The following is an 18644-nucleotide window of genomic DNA, read 5'->3' as shown; positions in this document are numbered from 1 at the left end:
ATGTATAGAAATAAATATTTATTTAAAATAAATCAACTAAGTTACCATATGATCCAGCAATTCCACTTCTAGGTATTTACTCAAAAGAAATGAAAACACAGGTTCACACAAAAATTTGCACATGAATGTTCATAGCAGCATTATTCCTTATAACCTAAAAATGAAAACAACCTAAATTTCCCTCAACTGATAAATGGATAAATAAAATGTGGTAAATCTATGCAACAGAATATTATTTGGCAATAAAAAGGAATGAAATACTGATACATGCAACAACACAAATGAACCTTGAAAATGTCATGCTAAATAAAAGAAGCAGTCATAACATACCACATATTATATGATTCTTTTTACATAAAATTTCTGAAACAGGCAAATCACAGAAATAGAAAATAGATTAGTGATTACTGGGGTCTAAAAGAAGAGGTTAATGAGGAGTGATTGTTAATGGGTATGGAATTTCTTTTTGGGGAGAAGACAATTTCCTAAAATTAGTCCACACAACTCTGCGAATATACTGAACTGTATCCTTGAATGGATAAATCTTATAGTCTATAAATTATATCTCAATAAAGCTGTTATTAAAGAAGAAATTCAACTGATGAATACAGATGTAGGGAATCTGCCAACAGAGTTGTTCAACAGAAAGTAACTGAAGGAAGGACGCCTGGGTGGCTCCTCCCCCGCTCGCCCTCTGTCTCTCTCTCAAAAATAAACAAACATTAAAATAATTTTTTTTAAGGATAAATGAAGGTTACAATCTACCAAAAACTCAATTCAATGTAAACAGCAGTTAGGAGCAAAGATATAAATGTAATTCTAGGCTGAATTTCAGCAATATGGCTTTCATATTAAGAGAGGTAATAGTGCTGATATAGTCCATGCTAGTCAAGTGTTCTAGACTAAGAATAATGTCTAGAGAAACTAATCAGTGTAGGTCCAGAAGAATGTATATGGAATTGAAAAAGATTGGAAACCATGACAGATAGATAGAAGATAGATAAACTATCTTCAAACAATATGAAAGTCTATTAGAGAAAACAGAGCAGGCTTGTCCTATATGGCTACAAAAGACAAAATAGAATCAATCACTAAGAGGGTAGAGGGGAAGATTAATCTCATTATGGGCTGGAACTAATACAGTAATGGCTGCCTCCTAGGTGTTACTACTCCTCATCATATGAACAGATTCAAGTAAATACTGGAAGTCACCTATCAAGGAATCCTATTTCAAAAAGAATTCCTATAATAAACAGTGGATTGAATAATAAGTTCCCTTCTAATTCTAATATCATTTTATCCTAATTCAAATTTATGTAACAAAATAAATGAAATACATGAAATCCCAAAGAGTAGGTTATTTAAAATTTTACCTCATTGTTCTGTAATGGTGGTTTTCCATTTTTCTTACTGCAGAGGAAAAAAGAAAAGAGAAAGAGCTTTATTTGCAAACTGTTCCCATCATAAAAATTATTTTAAGACATCAGAAGAATATACCAAATTCTCCAAGTGAGTTCCTTCTTTTTCATATCACACAAAGATAGAACATATTAAATATAATACTCCAGCTGCCCCTTACTAAGTATTATTTAGAGAAAATGCTCAATATGTTAACTACTACTATATCAAGCATTGTATCATTAATTTTTAATACACACACACTCATTTTCCCATGGAGAGGCAGAGTCTATTTCTCCATCTTTGAATCAAGGTTTGGCCATGCAAACTGCTTCCACCAATGGGATATTAGCAAATTAACACAAGCAAGGGCTTGCAAACTATTTGTGCACTGGGCTCTCTTGCTGCTAGGAATCTTCTCCCAGCCATGTGAGCAATCCCAGATTAGTGGCCTAAAGGAGGAAGGACCATGTGCCATTCATGTTACAAATAGAAAACTGACTTGGTACATAAGTGGCATGGTTCATGCTATTCAAAAGCGATTAATCTGGTAATTACATCTAGGTCTGACCACTAATTTAGGTTACCTCCCTAAACAACATAATAATCAGGCTTAGGTTCTTTTTGTAACACACTATCATAGAACCCTATAATTCTGTACAACACTGATCACATTTTAAATCTCTTTTGATGGATAATTCCTCCCTATAAATCAGTTCCATGAGATCAGGAGCTACTGCAGGTTGGTCGCTCCAAAGTAGACATGAGGTGCTGTTTGGGGTACAAAATGTTTACTGGGGATCAATACCTATGAAAGGAAAGCAAGTCTAGACAAAACTCAAACTGTGATGCAGGCCCAATAAAATTTCAACCAACCAGGCAGGAAACCCTGTAGCAAGTACTGTCCATAAGAGTGCTCTGTGAAAGGTTGAAAAGGCCAGGTCTTTTTACCTTTTCCTTGTTCAGTCTACAAATGCATGCTGGTCCAGAAAGGTCAATCACTTGGGGAAGGTGACTCTGTAACAAAGGCAGACTCTAAGATGCAGGCAGAAGGGGTCACTTGGTTATCCAACTCCTTATAGCTGGACAGTAAGCCCTTATTTGAGGGGAATGTGGGTAGCATACCTCCGTGTCTACAGGGGGCATATATTGTTCAATCCTCTATGTTCAACACTTAGTGGGGCTCCAACAATCTAAAATGAACACTTTCAGTTATAAGATACCAGATCACTGAACAAGGCTAGCAAGCCAAACTTAACTACAGTTTAGTAAATGCTCTTATTCTAAGAGTGCTTGGGTTTATTATTTTTTCTATTTTCAATTGTATTACAGGATTGCTTTTCTGTTTTAAATTTTTTATGAGATTGTAAAACTGTTTTAGAAAATGCCTTTATATATATGTTCAGGCAGGTGCAATTAATTATGAGCTCTCTTTTACAGGCTTTCTAAATTCCACTTTTTAATTTTTTAATTTTTTTTTTTTAACGTTTATTTATTTTTGAGACAGAGCATGAACGGTGGAGGGTCAGAGAGAGAGGGAGACACAGAATCTGAAACAGGCTCCAAGCTCTGAGCTGTCAGCACAGAGCCCGACGCGGGGCTCGAACTCACGGACCGCGAGATCATGACCTGAGCTGAAGTCGGACGCTTAACCGACTGAGCCACCCAGGCGCCCCTAAATTCCACTTTTTAAAACAATTCTTTAAGGGGTGTCTGGGTGGCTCAGTCGGTTGAGCATCCCACACTGGATTTCGACTCAGGTCACGATCTCAGTTTTGCGAGTTCTAGCCTGGCCGTCAGGCGCTGACAGCATGGAGCCTGCTTGAGATTCTCCCCCTTTCTCTGCCCCTCCCCCACTCATACTCTCGGTCTCCAAATAAATAAATAAACTTAAAAAAAAAGAATTATTTAATGTTTTCCATGAAAGTTCTCAATATTGAAGACACTAGCTACATAAATATATGTAGATCATTTAGGATAAATTAGAATTTTATGATAAATTTTATGATAAATTAGAATTTATTAGAATTAGTATGCCAGAATCCTAATTATTGAGTTACATGTTTTCACTTGAAATGTCATGCTACAGCCTGGAGAGAAGTTAATTTACTTCCAAAACATGATCTACTTACCAGTAGGCAGATTCAATTCTAACAAATATTAAGTATTTACCTTTTCTTGATTTTTATCTTATGAAACTAAAAAAGGCTCTACGACAGTCATGTCTTCTACTCTTGTGTATTCTTTGGCTACCAAAAAGATCAACTAACCAGCGAAATGCATTAAAATAAAGGTCAACGTGTTCAAAATATATTGCTGATTTTTACACTAATGGCAAGGTATCTGTAATAACTACAACAGTCATTAGTCAATAGTTGTCTTGTTACATTTCAGAGTACAACAAAATTCATTTAAAGATAATGTTACATAAATTTTTTATAAAAATAGCTATATTTTCCCAAACAAAAAAGTTAGTTAGGAAAGTGGCACTGTCTTATATTTCGGAAAATCTTATTCATGTCTGACTTAATAGAAGAAAACTGGGTTCTCATATCAGAGTCATTCTTTCTATTGTGATACAGATAGTTGTCAAATGGGAGTACTTCATAATTTTCATAACTATAATGTTACAGTGCAGTATGAAATCAATGAACCTCTTTGTACCCTATACAATAAAATCCATTGGTCTATAGTACATTACTTTTGGTGGATATTTTATCCATGCAAAATTTTGTAATATGCATTTGAGTTTTGGAAAATACTGATTCACTGAGTTGTGTAGCAGACCTTCCAAATGTAATATATTTTATTATGCAATATTTTAAAAATTATATTTGTTAATACTGCCACCAATCTCATCAGAAAAGTTTTTTGTTTTTTTTTTAATTTTAGAGACAGAGGGTAAGTGCAAGTGGCAGAGGGGCAGAGGCAGAGAGGGAGAGAGAGGGAGAGAGAGGGAGAGAGAGGGAGAGAGAGGGAGAGAGAGGGAGAGAGAGGGAGAGAGAGGGAGAGAGAGGGAGAGAGAGGGAGAGAGAGAGAGAGAGAGAGAGAGAGAGAGAGAGAGAATCTTAACCAGGCTCCATGCTCAGCACGGAGCCAGACACAGGGGCTCAATCCCTTGACCATGGGATCATGACCTAAGCCAAAATCAAGAGTCAGATGCTCAAATGACTGAGCCACCCAGGCACCCTTGGCATCTGACTCTTCATTTTGGCTCAGGTCATGATCCCAGGGTTGCGGGATCAAGTGCAGCATCCAGCTCCACCTATGGCCAATTGATTTAAGACAAAGGTGCTAAGATAATTGAATGGGGAAAGAATAATCTTTTTTTATGTAAATTTTTTAATGTTTATTTATTTTTGAGAGAAAAAGAAAGAGAGATAGAACACAAGTAGGGGAGGGACAAAGAGGGAGACAAAGGCTCCAGGTTCTGAACTGTCAGCACAGAGCCCAACACAGGACTCAAACTCACAAACCACCAGGTCACGACCTGAGCCAAAGTCAGACGCTTAACCAACTGAGCCACCCAGGTGCCCCAAGAACAATCTTTTTAACAAATGTATCAGATCAACTGGACAGCCATATGTAAAATAAATTAATCCTACCACTTACTGCACACCATATACAAAAAAGAAATGGAAGTGGAACACAGACCTAAATGTAAGAGCTAAAACTATGAAACTTCTAGAAGAAAACAGGAAAAAAACCTTAGTAACCCTGAGTTAAAACAAAGACTTCTTAAATAGGACACACAAAATACAAGCTGTACCAGAAAAAAAAAAAAAAAATCAATAACTTGGATTTCATCAAAATTTTAAATGTTTGTTCTTCAAAAGATAAAGAAAATATTTATAAAGCATATTTCCAGAAGCACCTGGATGGCTCAGTTAACCATGCAACTCTTGATTTCGGCTCATGTGGTGATCTCAGGCTACTAGTGCAGAGCCTGCTTGGGATTCTCTCTCTGCTCCTCCCCACCTCATGTGCTCTCTCTCAGAATAAGTAAACTTAAAAACAAAACAAAACAAAACATATCCCAGAAAAAGGCATATTCAGAATACATAATAATCTTAAGTCAAATAAGAAGACAATTCCTTTAAAGATTTAAACAGACACTGTGCCAAGGAAAATGTATGGATGGAAAATAAACACATGAATAATGCTCAAACATTCCCTTAGTTCTTAGAGAAATGCAAATTAAGATCACAGTGAGACACCACTACACTCATCCACTAGAATGGCTCAGATTAAAAAGACTGATCATACCAAGAATTATCAAGGATGTGGAACAACTGGAATCTTCCTATATACTGTTGATGGGAATATAAAATGATACAATCACTTTGGAAAACAGTTTCTTAAAAAGTTAAACAGGGGCGCCTGGGTGGCTCAGCTGGTTGAGGGTCCGACTTTGGCTCAGGTCATGATCTCACGTTCTGTGAGTTCGAGGCCCGCGTTGGGCTCTTTGCTGACAGCTCAGAGCCTGGAGCCTGCTTCAGATTCTGTGTCTCCCTCTCTCTCTCTCTCTCTCTCTCTCTCTCTCTCTCTGCTCCTCCCCCCCCCACCCCCCACCCCACCCCCCCCCCCCCCCCCCGCTCATGCTCTGTCTCAAAAAAAATTTTTTTTAAAAATTAAAAAAAAAAATGTTAGGGGCGCCTGGGTGGCTCAGTCGGTTAAGCGTCCGACTTCGGCTCAGGTCGTGATCTCGCGGTCCGTGAGTTCAAGCCCCGTGTCAGGCTCTGTGCTGACTGCTCAGAGCCTGGAGACTGTTTCGGATTCTGTGTCTCCCTCTCTCTCTGACCCTCCCCCGTTCATGCTCTGTCTCTCTCTGTCTCAAAAATAAATAAACGTTAAAAAAAAAAATTTAAAAAATGTTAAATGTTCAATGTTAAACATACACCTACCATACAACCTAGCCATTCCTATTTGCTCATGAGAAATGAAAGCATACATCCATACATATACTCTACATAAATGTTCACAGCAGCTTTATTTTTAATGGTCAAAAACTGGAAACAATCCAAATGTCCATCAACAAGCAAGTGGTATATCCATAAAATGTACTCAACAATTAAAAAAACAAACTATTGATACACACAACATGGATGAATCTCGAAAGCAATATGCTGACAGAAAGTAGTTAGACAAAAAAGTATATAACGTATGATTCCACTTAGGAAATTCTAGAGCAACTAAAACCAATCTGTAGTTACAGAAGGCAGATTAGTGGTTGCTTCAAGCTAAGGGCAAGGAGGAGACTGACTACAAAGGGTCACAAGGAACTTTGGGATGATGGAAATGTTCATTACCTTGATTACAATAATTATTTCAGAGATGTTACATGCCAAAACTCATCAAGTTGTATACTTTAAATATCAGCAGTTTACTATCAATAATGTTTCAATAAAGCCATAAAAAAAAAAAAAATACTAACAGATACCAAAAAAGATTCTTTCCTAAGAACATAAGAGAATAGTGCATTTTGTTTGTTCTTTATTTTTGGAGAGGTGAGGGAGGGGGAGATGGAGTTAATTGTTCCTTAATACTGCCGGCAAAACATATAAAATTAACAGGCAGGAAGTTCCCTAAAGATGGGAGGAGACAACTAAAGACTAGGAAAAAGAAATTGTCAAGAATTAAAACAAAGAAGTTTTTAGATAAGAGCTTTCAAACTAAAAAAGGAAGAAAACAATTCTGAAAACCTTAATCAGAATTTATTTAACCAGAACAGTAATGTTGTCCCTAAAGCTTTTCTCACCTAGTTAATTCTTCCAGGCCAGTATTTCTCAGACTTGGGATAATGTATGAACCTCTTTTGAAGGAAAAAAACAAATTCTTACAGATCCCACCATTGGCCTTAAGTGAAACTGGTGCTTCCTTAAATATGTATAAGCATGAAATTAAGCATATACTACTTTTTTTTCTTACAGTTCTTCTACAGATTTACCATTTAAATACAGGCAAAAATTTTAAGGTCAATAAAAATGGAATCAACATTCATTTAAAGTGATAGGTGAAATAATATTGCTACAATTCATTACCAGTGCTGGGGGTAAAAGAGTATAAAGAATTATTTATTCCAGTTAATGTCCAAGATTATTTTATATTATTTTTCTTTTGTAAACAATGAATTGGTTTTAAATCACTGCTTCATTAGTGTTGATGGAATAATCAATTTATTAGTATATTCCAAAATAAAATTCTAAAAATTAAATAATATTTAATGAATACTTCTAAACTTACTTTTCTACCCCAAATCTAGTCTTTCATCTTCTCATACTGAACCTGGGCCCTAACTCAGTGAATGTACCTTCATCTAAGCTACCACCCAAACCACAAACTTGGGAATTATTCTTAAGTATTCTCCCTTTCTCATACTCTTCATATCCAATCACTCTCTTATGCTCTTCATTTCATCTGTACTTCCAGGACTTCAATTCAGGCCATCAAAATTTCTCACATGAAGTACTATACTCTTCCTACCTACTTTCTAAATAGTTTCCTTATCATCTCTAAGCTCTTTCAATTCATTTCCATAGCCACATCAAATTGTGTGTGTGTGTGTGTGTGTGCATGTGTGTGCATGTGCGTGCGCGTACATGGCATACACCCAAATGAGGTTAATTAGGGCCCGAAGGTGAAGACCTGAACATAGGTGGTGGCTATCAGAATGGAAAGAAAGATAGGGAAACTGCTAGAAATGACAGAGTGAGGAAATAGATCAGAGCTGGGACTACAGCCAACCCTTAACAATACAGGTTTGAACTGTGCGGGACCATTTATACACAGATTTTTTACAATACGAGACTGTAAATGCATTTTTCTCTTCCTTATGATTTTCTGAGTAATAGTTTCTTTTCTCTAGCTTACTTCACTATAAGAATACAGTACATAATCCATATAATATACTAAATATGTGTTCATCAATATTTATGTTATCAGTAAGGCTTCTTCTGGTCAGTTAATAATAGGCTATTAGTAGTTAAATTTGGGGGAAGTCCAAAATTATACACAGATTGTCAAATGCGTGGGAGTTCAGTACTCCTAATCGCTACATTGTTCAAGGTTCGAATGAATATGGAAAAAAGTGGAGAAGAACAGAGACTTTAAAAACTGTGTAAAGATAGAGGAGATAGTAGAAACCATCAGTTCCAAACTGATGCCATGAAAGGCAAAGATCATTTTCCTCAGGTTTCACGAACAATTACACCGTGAGTGACTGGAGGACAGTGATTCTGTTAGCCATAAAAAAAAATAACGGTAGAAAAAGCATTCAGAGGGGCGCCTGGGTGGCTCAGTCGGTCAAGCATCCAACTTCAGCTGAGGTCATGATCTCTCAGTTCCTGAGTTCATGCCTTGCGTCAGGCTGTGTGTTGACAGCTTAGAGCCTGGAGCCTGCTTCGGATTCTGTATCTCCCTCTCTCTCTCTCTGCTCCTCCCACACTCATGCCCCAGAGTCTGTCTCCACACCCCCTTCTCTCTCTCTCTGTCAAAAATAAACATTAAAAAAAAAAAAAAAGAAAAAGCAGTTAGGGAAATAACTGGACTCACTGTAAACATGTTCGATTTCAAGTCCCCGTAACATAACTATATGGAATTGTCCAGAAGACAATTTTTAAAAATTTTACATTTGAAGTTCAAGAGTAGAGTTATTGATTTGAAAGGCATTATTAACATGACAATAATGTGGATACATAATGATATGACTCCTCTGGGAAACAAAAATATGGACTCTGAAATGTCAGTTTTGCGTTTATTAAAATGCTGTACTAAAAATTTTAGACTGGGGGCGCCTGGGTGGCTCAGTTGGTTGAGCATCCGACTTTGGCTCAGGTCATGATCTCACGGTTTGTGAGTTCAGGCCCCGCATCGGGCTTTGTGCTAACAGCTCAGAGCCTGGAACCTGCTTCAGATTCTGTGCCTCCCTCTCTCTCAGCCCCTCCCCTGCTCATGCTCTGTCTCTCCCTGTGTCTCAATAATAAATAAACATTAAAAAAAAAAAAATTTTAGACTGTGCTCTTATTTGGTTTAAGTTGAACGTGAATGATACCTGAATGATAATGCCTCCAGGTACTGTAAAAAGCAAACTTTCCTCTTAAAAGAAAAGTATGTTTACTATAAGCCTCAAAACTATTCCTACAAGTAATTTTAGTTTTTTTTAAGTTTATTTATTTATTTTGAGAGAGTGAGAGAGACAGAGCACATGAGTAGGGGGAGAGGCAGAGAGAGAGAATCCCAAGCAGGTTCCAAACTGTCAGCACAGAGCCCAACACAGGGCTTGAACCCACAAACTGTGAGATCATGACCTAAGCCAAAGTCAAGAGCTGGATTCTTTAACCAACTGAGCCACCTAGGCACAACCCTGTAAGTAATTTGAAATAAAATGTCCAGACCATAATCAAAGTAACCAAGAACACAGCAAACGGACTCCATAAACAGGAACCAGAAGAAATTAAAGAAAACAGAAGGAGACCCAAAAAGATTTCAGACGTTGGAACTGCCAAACACATCCTAAAAGACAATGCAGACTGTCTTTAAAAAAATTTTTTTAACGTTTTTTATTTTATTTTTGAGAGAGACAGAGACAGAGTGAGAGCTGGAGAGGGGCAAAGAGAGAGGGAGACAGAGAATCTGAAACAGGCTCCAGACTGTGCTGTCAGCACAGAGCCTGACACAGGGCTCAAATCCACGAACTGTATGATCATGACCTGAGCTGAAGTTGGCTGCTTAACCAACTGAGCCACCCAGCCTCCCCCAGACTGTATATAAAGAAATACACAAAGGGGCGCCTGGGTGGCTCAGTTGGTTAAGTGTCCAACTTCGGCTCAGGTCATGATCTCACAGTTTGTGGTTCAAGCCCCGCGTCGTGCTCTGTGCTGACAGCTCAGAGCCTGGAGCCTACTTCAGGTTCTGTGTCTCCCTCTCTCTCTGCCCCTCCCCTGCTCATGCTCTGTCTCTCTGTCTCAAAAATAAAAAACATTAAAAAAAAAAAAAAAAGAAATACACAAAATAAAACAAAGATATCTACCAAACCAAGTAAATTATAAAAAGCAACACAAACCTAAGAGAACCAAATGACATTTAAAAAAATAACACAGAAACAAATGAAATTAAATATTTAATAGTTTTAGCAGATTTCACACAGCTGAAGAAACTAGTTAATAATCTCGAGGCTAAATCAGAATTTACTATCCAGAGTGTAATAAAAAGTAAACAAAAAAAAAATGGAAAACAAGAGAGTGCTCACGTGAGCAGCACATGTAGTAAAATTGGAATAACACTGAGAAGGAAGATCAGCATGGTCCCCACACTAGAATGAAACACAAATTTATGAAGTGTTTTAAAAGAAAAAAAAAAAAAAGTAAGAGACTGCGTAACAAGACTATCTTAGTTGGTGTCCGGGAAGAATAAAGAAAGAGAACAAGGTATATGGCTGAGAATATTCCAAAATGGAAGATGAACCAATCCACAAAGTCAAAAAGGCCCTGGGAATCCTAAGCAGGGTAGATAAAAACATCCACACCTAACCAAATCATATTGAGCTCCGGAAAAGTCAAAGATAAAGATAAATCCCTAAAAGTTAGAGCTAGAGGAGAAAAAGACCCATTACCATCAAAGGGGCAACAGTTATAAACTGATAGCTGACTTCTCAATAATAATGGAAATCAGAAGATGGTGGAATCAAATCTTCAGTGGAAAGACAATCACTGCCAATCAAGAATTAAATATTCTAGGGGCACCTGGGTGGCTCAGTCGGTTAAGCGTTTGACTCTTGGTGTAGGCTCAGGTCATGATCTCACAGTCTGTGAGATCAAGTCCTACATCAGGCTCTTCGCTGACAATGCAGAGCCTGCTTGGGATTCTCCCTCTCTGCCCCTCCCCTACTTGTGCTGTCTTTCTCTCTCCCAAAATAAATAAAGAATTAAATATTCAGGGGAAAAACACTCCCACGAATGAAAGCAAATAAAGATATTATCTGACAAAATGCATAAAGTTCATTATCAGTAGATTTGTACTAAAGATCATATTGCTGGTGGCGGGGAGAATGATTCTAGTTGGAAGGTGCAAATTGCAAAAATGAATGAAGACTAAAGAGTAGTAAACATAACTCTAAATGAAAATTACATAAAACAATAATAATGTCTTTTAGTACTTTAAAAAAAAGAAAAACAACACCACACCAAACACATATAAATCAGGAGGAAACTAAGAGGAGCCACTGCTCTAAAGTCATTTTACTGCTTACAAGGATGACAAAGTATTATTAATGTTTAACCTTGAAAATTTTAATATATGTTAAAATTTCTAGGGTCACCAGTAAAAGAAAAAATTAAAATAAAGAATAATTTCCAAACTACTATAAGGAATAAAAATAAAATAATGAAAAAAGAAATACTAACTACAAAGCAATTATCCTGTTAATCAATAACACAAAGAAAAAATAGAAGAAAAATTTCCAAATGTCCTGAAATTCTGGTAAATTAAATATGAGACATATTCTTTGTGTTCCTCCTAAAAAGGAGGAATCTGTTTTCTCATCCTTGAATCTGGGCCGAGCTTATGACTTGCTCTAACCAAAAGAATGTGGCAAAAACCTTTCTTTTACTTTTGCCGCTTGGAATATTGACCTGAGACTACCACATGAGGAAACTGGTCAAGCCTACTGGATAATAAAAAGTTACTTAGATGAGAACCAAGGCACCTACTACCCAAGCCACCAGCTGGCACCATCAGCCAGAAAGAAGTAAAGCCATCTTGAATCTTCCTGTGCAGCCAATCCTCTAGTTGAATGCAGCCTCACAAGCAAACCCAGACAAAACGAGCCACCCACAGAATTGTGGCAAAAAGCCATTAAGTTGTGGGGTGGTTTTTTATGCAACAATAGATAAATAAATAAACATAAATAAAGACATAAATAAAGAGATACACTTGGGAAAAGTCATGGGTCAACAAAATAAAAATATTTTTGAAATGTATAATAGACATATCAAATACGTTTACAAAATGGTAAAGTTTATACATCAAAAAACCTGTGTGCTGCAACGAAAGCAGTGCTTAGAGAAGACTTTATAACCTTAACTGCACACTCTAGGGAAAACAAAGTCTGGAAATTCGTATCTCTCAGAACATTAGAAAAATAAAATTAACTGAAGAAAGTGTAAAGAATAAAAGAATACAGAAAGGAAAACAATAATGAAGTAAGAAACAGACACTAAATAGAGGTAAAGCAAAACCGAAAGCTGGATTTTTTAAACTTCACACATTTTACGAACTTATGGCAAAACTAATCAAAAAAAAAAAAAGGCAATCATACACTGATCCAGATTAGAAGCAATCTTCATCAAAATCCCAACATGCTGCTCTTAAAATTTATATAGAAGTAATACATAGTGGAAAGAGTTGATAACTGAGGCACATTTTATATTTCATTTATAAGATCCACTACATTCATAAAATAGAGTTCTACCAAAGCATCTATAAAATAGCATTAAATATTTACTTGTGGTAAATCAATAGGTTCATGATGACACTTAAGAACAACTCATTGGTCACCTTCAGAGAACAAGGGAACTGACGGATTATTTTGAAAACTGGTAAATTAAGAAGCATGTATCTATCCTACCTTTCCTAATTGAATTGTACCACTGGGTAACCAAATAGTAAAGAAAAGTTTCTTATTATGGAAGCATTCCACCTTACAAATAAAGAATGACAATTCAAATATCACCATATTACAAGCCATAATAAATGCACTGATCAAGGCATCAGGCAACGATGGCTGCTAAAAATCACAAAAAGAGAAACAACCGGACACTACATACATCTTGATGGAGAGTATCTCTCAACACCTAGAAGTATTCTTGTCCAAAAAAATAAAAAATAAACAAAATCTAAACTTTAATGAAGCTTTTAGATCCAACTACTAATTTACAGGAAATACAGAGAATGAAGAAAAATGTATGCAATCAGTGCAATCTACAAACTGTAAGAAAGGGGCAAGACAAAAAGCAAGCAGGACATGTAGATTAAGAGAGACAAGAAAACACACAACAATGCTTAGGAATGCACCTTTGGACAATAAAATTAAAAAAGAGACGTACAGATGCAATTACTATAGAAGTCAGGATAGCAATTATATAGCAAGGGAGAGGAATGGGCTGTGATTGGAAGGGGCACATGGAAGGCTTCTGGAGTGGCTGGCAAAGATTTATTTCTAGACCTGTGTGTAGTTACAAGGGTGTTTATCTTAAAAGCAAAAAGTCATTAAGTTATGTATGTGTTTTCATGCAGTTTTCTTTATCTGTAGGGTAATATACAATAAAAAGGCATTAGAAATCTTAGACTATTTCGTGATGATTCCAGTATTTTAGTATCAACATTTGCCATAAAATTTTAACAATTAATTTTGCATTTAACCTCAGACTTTTTTTTTTTAACTCCTGAGTGATTACTGACTATTCTTTTGAATCTAAGCCCACCTGAAGGATCTGATAAAAATGCTTTATTTTGTCTTTTACCTTCCACATGGCTAATTCAAACTGAAACACTCTCATAATCAGGTACCATTTTTACCTGACTCATCACTGGTAAAACGAAGATAGTAAAACAACTATCCCAAAAGACCATTTGTAAGAAATAAATGTAAAATACTTAGAACAATGCTTAAAATATGGTAAGTGCTCAATAAATAGTTAATAGTCATACCTCCAGCTTCATGTCTTCACAGTCTGTTCTCAAATCATAACTCCATTAACTCCATGCCCTTGCTCATGCTGTTTTCCCCACACAGAAGACATTCTACCCCTAACCCCCCCCCGCCCCGCCCATTAGCAAAACACTAAAATCTCTTAAAGTCAGACTCAAATGTGAAGTCTCCCAAGGTAACAACAGATACCAAATTAGCTGAATATGCTTTGATGAGCTTTATTTTCAATTTTATACTAATTTAATTGCATTCATTCAGGGCTGTTAATCTAGCAAAAGGATTACTAATGCATGTTTCTAAACAAACAAAAAAAAACACTTAAGGGCCCCTGGGTGGCTCAGTCGGTTAAGCCTCAGACTTTGGCTCAGGTCATGATCTCATGATTCATGAGTTCAAGCCCCGTGTCGGGCTCTGTCCTTCAGCCAGAGCCTAGAGCCTGCTTCAGATTCTGTGTCTCCCTCTCTCTGCCTATACCCCACTTGCATGCTCTCTCTCTCTCTCAAAAATAAACATTTTATAAACTTTAATAAATAAAAATAAACCATTTTTAAACACACTCACTATGGTTTTACTTAAGAAGACTTCAAATGCTCTTACTATGTACATTAGTTCCCAGTGAAGAGCACAACCATCACTTAGTAAAAGAATTTTATCCTTGCATTTATGCAAGGCTGGATCACTGACAGAAATGCCTAAAACAAAAGTGATTTCTTCATAAAAAGACTGTCATAATGAGAGCAATGTTCTTAAGCAAGGGCCTGATATGAAATTTTTTGTAGAAATGACTAGAAATGCCATTTTTAAACAACTCTAACATTCCATGCAAATCACTGCAAAAGAAATAACAATAGAGAAATACAGTACCCATTTTTATAAAATTCAATTTGGCATATATAATTGCAAAGAAAACTGTAAAGAGCCTATCTTTCTTCTTCATAATTCCAGCTTGTATTTTATTGTAATAGATTAGAAGGTAATGATATTCTTCAGGTCATGGATGAGAGTGACAATGATCGGGGGGGGGGGGGGGGGGGGGGTGGAATTACAATTTATCCAAATGGACAACATGGTATCAGTTATCAGAAATGGTAAATTCTAAGAACAAGCACAAGTTCACCAAAAAGTCATGTGGAACCAAATTCATTCCCTTCTCTGAAGGGATCATGAAAATTCTGTAACCTTGTTTACTATGCTACAAAACATTTGATGATGGCCCAAATCAGGAGTTCTCCACCTTTTCCACGCAAAAGAAACCAATGCCACATACAGCTCTAAGGTCTCATTTTCACAGCTCCATGACCAGAAAAGAAAGACCCTCCAGCAGTAACAACTTAAAGGACTTTAACTGGCCCCGTATGGATTAGATTCCTCGCCCTACTGTCAGAGTGCCAGGTCATTACTGGAAGGAAAGGTGTGAAAAGTGCTCGGTAAGTTGAAGATGAGAACCAATCCAACACCCAAAGAGTATCAATTAAAGAAAGGTTACAGAGGTATAAATCCACTGTTCTATACTTGGTCCTACCCAATAACTTAAATTTATTGAGAAAATATACAGAAGGAATATTAATTAAATGAGCAGGATCAAAAAAAAAATTTAGAGTAAGTGGTATGTCCAAAGATAAGCATAAATACCTGCACCCAGTTTTAATTAAAAAAAAAAAAAAAACAAATACAACAACAGGTTAAGGAAGGCAAATGGAGGGGAAACAACTGTGTAAAGCTAAATATGAGTGAAGAGTATTGACGACTGTCACAAAAATAAATGTAATTCCCCTGATTTTAACAAAGCTTAGGATCACTAAGGAGATAACAAGCCATTCCACTCTGTGTCTGTCAGACCACACTTAAAATAATAAACTGACTTTTAGACTTCTTCTTTAAGAGGTGGAGAAATGAGTACATTTTCAGGAAGCAGCAACGGAAAAAATACAGAGGCCTGGTAACTTAAATACCTTCCAAACTCTGAGAGTAAATGATTCTATCAATTCAAAAAGGCTTCTTGAGGAGATTTTCAGGGGCACCTTTGAGGAAATTTTTAGGAAGGCTCGACAGTTTTTGAGAACCCAATAGTGGCACGTGTTGCTGTCCTTTTAGTTTTCCTTTAGCAAGCATAGGGAACTAATGCTTGGGTTCCAGCATTCAGTTGGGTTCCAGAGACTACTAAGTTAAAGACATTTTCCGATTTAATCCTCACAACCACTGATTTAAGTACTATTATTATCCCTGTTCTGCAGGTGAGAATACTGACGCTCAGAGGCTGAGTAAACCGTACAAGGTTATAGATATAGTAAACAGCTGCATAAAAACGTGAACCCGTGTCTAACTCCAAAGACCACGTTTTATACTAAGCCAAAATGACTCCATAACAAAGATCAAGTTGCTGCATGTACAAATGTGCATTCTTGCAAATTAAAATAATCTTGTGACATTATTTTACACCTCTGAAGTACTAAAACAAATTCAAACACCCTTTAATGATGATTAGAGAATTAAATTTGGACTCATTCCATGGTATTCTATGGCACAACTCTTGAAAAGTAACACCTATAATTTGTGTAGCGCCAGAATGTTCACACTCTTTCCGTAAACACTAAGAAAAGTTCATAAGCTTTAATTGTATAATCGCATTTCTGGCAATTTATTCCAAGGAAATAATTCTGCAGAGACAGAAATGTTTACCTGCAAATATATTTAGTATTATCTAGAAAAATTACAGAAGCAAACTAGATGCCCAAAATAAATTATGATACAGTTACAGGAAGGAGTATTTATGTACTTCTTTAAAATTATAGTTATGAAGTTAATGATGAAACATAGGGAAGATGTCTACATGTTAAATGAAAACAGCAAAACACATACATTATAATTATGTAAACTATATGCATATAAATGAGAAATAAGAGGTAATAAAAACAATATGTATGTTATAGTGATAACATTATGGATAATTTAATTTTTTTAATTGTCTTTAATGTTTCCACTGTATTGTTCCACTGTATTGTAACTGTGAAAAACAGATTATAAAACAATAATACCATTTTTATAAATTTCTAAGACTTGTTTTACCAATGCATATAAAAGGGGTCAGCTCCTAAATGGCTCATAATATACTTAAAAAGACAACATTCATAGCAAGAAAAATTTGTTATTTAAGATAAAAGTAACCACAGCCCTAAGAAATGAGCATCTCAGAAACAGAGTCATTCAACAATTTTTATCTGAGAGCCTACTATATGCCAGACATAGTTCTAGCCACTGAGGTTGCATCAATAAACAAAACAGACAAAAATTGCTGCCCTCATGGAGCTTACATCCTAAAGGCAGAGACATATAATAAACAAGATAAATATGTAAAATAAATATCACATTTGACTGATAAGGAAAATCTGGGGAAGTGGGCAGTGTGTGTATCGAGAATGCTTTTGTAAACTGAATGGCATTGGAAGGTCTCCCTGAGAAGTTATCTGAAGAAAGACTGAAAAAGGGGAGGGAGTCAGCAGTGTGGTACCTGGGGAAAGAGCATATCAGGCAAGGCAACAGCAAGTACAAAACGAATTCTTGAAAACGAATGCCTGGCCAGTGATGCTAATGTGCCAGAAACTGAGAAGTGTAATTAATTAAAGAGTTTGTACTCAGTCCCTGTCCAATAGACCCCAGACAGCTCTACTGTTCTGAGAACACTGCTTCTGGACTTGACCTGCATTAGTTGGTTTCAGTACACAAATGCTTTTCTTGGCAAATTCCTTCAGGTCTTTCGCTTAACCACCATCTTTTTATTCTGAGGCTCTAAATGGGGCCTAAAAACTCCATTCATAGTTCATCCCAAGAGTCTTATGCACCTCCAGCCCCTCACCTGACTCATACTTGAACTTTGCAAAACATTTAGTGGGCCTATCAAACTGAGCAAAGGGAAGCCAGCCCCTTCTAGAGCTTGATTTGAAAGGAACAGATCTCAGGAAGGAAAGAAAGCTGAATTTGAAGTATGCAGGAAAGCTGTAAAGTTAGTGGGGAGGGAGTACAGGGAGTAGAAGCTAGAGATATGAGAATATCCAAAAGGTACAGAGAAGATCTAGCAACAGGCCACATGGCTGAGGCTCAGGAAAAAATAGTCAACAAACTTAAAACAGTGGAAATATCAAAGGGATTTATAAATAAAAGAATGTCTCCATTTTAAGCTGTTCGCTATGCTGAGATATAATTCCTGCCACCACTCCCAAATTTTCAATAAAACTCTATCACAATTATCTGCTTTGTGGCTGACACTTTATAGGAATCAAGGCAGATACTAAAAAGACAGGTTCAAGAGACAAGATGAAAAAATAAAAAAGAGAGACAATGTAAATGGGATCTAAAACAGCTTTTGCAAAGTGAAGGAAACTATCAACAAAACAAAAAGGCAGCCTGCTGAATGGGAGAAGATACTTGCAAATGATATATCTGATAATATCCAAAATATATATCAAAAAAAAAAAAAAAAACTACAGGGGCACCTGGGTGGCTCAGTTGATTAAGCGTCCGACTTCAGCTCAGGTCATGATCT

General features: G+C 36.5%; 1 protein-coding gene and 1 non-coding gene across 2 annotated transcripts in view; one reads left to right on the top strand and one right to left on the bottom strand.

Annotated features, from left to right (window-relative positions):
- The window catches only part of ABCD3 (ATP binding cassette subfamily D member 3), a 75040-nt gene that overhangs the window by 48723 nt on the left and 7673 nt on the right, over positions 1 to 18644 (bottom strand). Inside the window, exon 2 of the mRNA XM_042997937.1 lies at positions 1374 to 1410. Within this exon, the coding sequence (XP_042853871.1) occupies positions 1374 to 1410 (37 nt within the window). The remainder of the gene's footprint in view (positions 1 to 1373; positions 1411 to 18644) is intronic.
- On the top strand, positions 10638 to 10748 carry LOC122241710. The gene has a single exon (XR_006221941.1). It is a non-coding gene; the product is annotated as a U6 spliceosomal RNA (small nuclear RNA).

Source organism: Panthera tigris, chromosome C1 (assembly GCF_018350195.1).
Source record: "Panthera tigris isolate Pti1 chromosome C1, P.tigris_Pti1_mat1.1, whole genome shotgun sequence".
Classification (NCBI taxonomy): domain Eukaryota; kingdom Metazoa; phylum Chordata; class Mammalia; order Carnivora; family Felidae; genus Panthera; species Panthera tigris.
The sequence above is the reverse complement of the archived record's forward strand: the minus strand, read 5'-3'. Positions and strand labels throughout refer to the sequence as shown.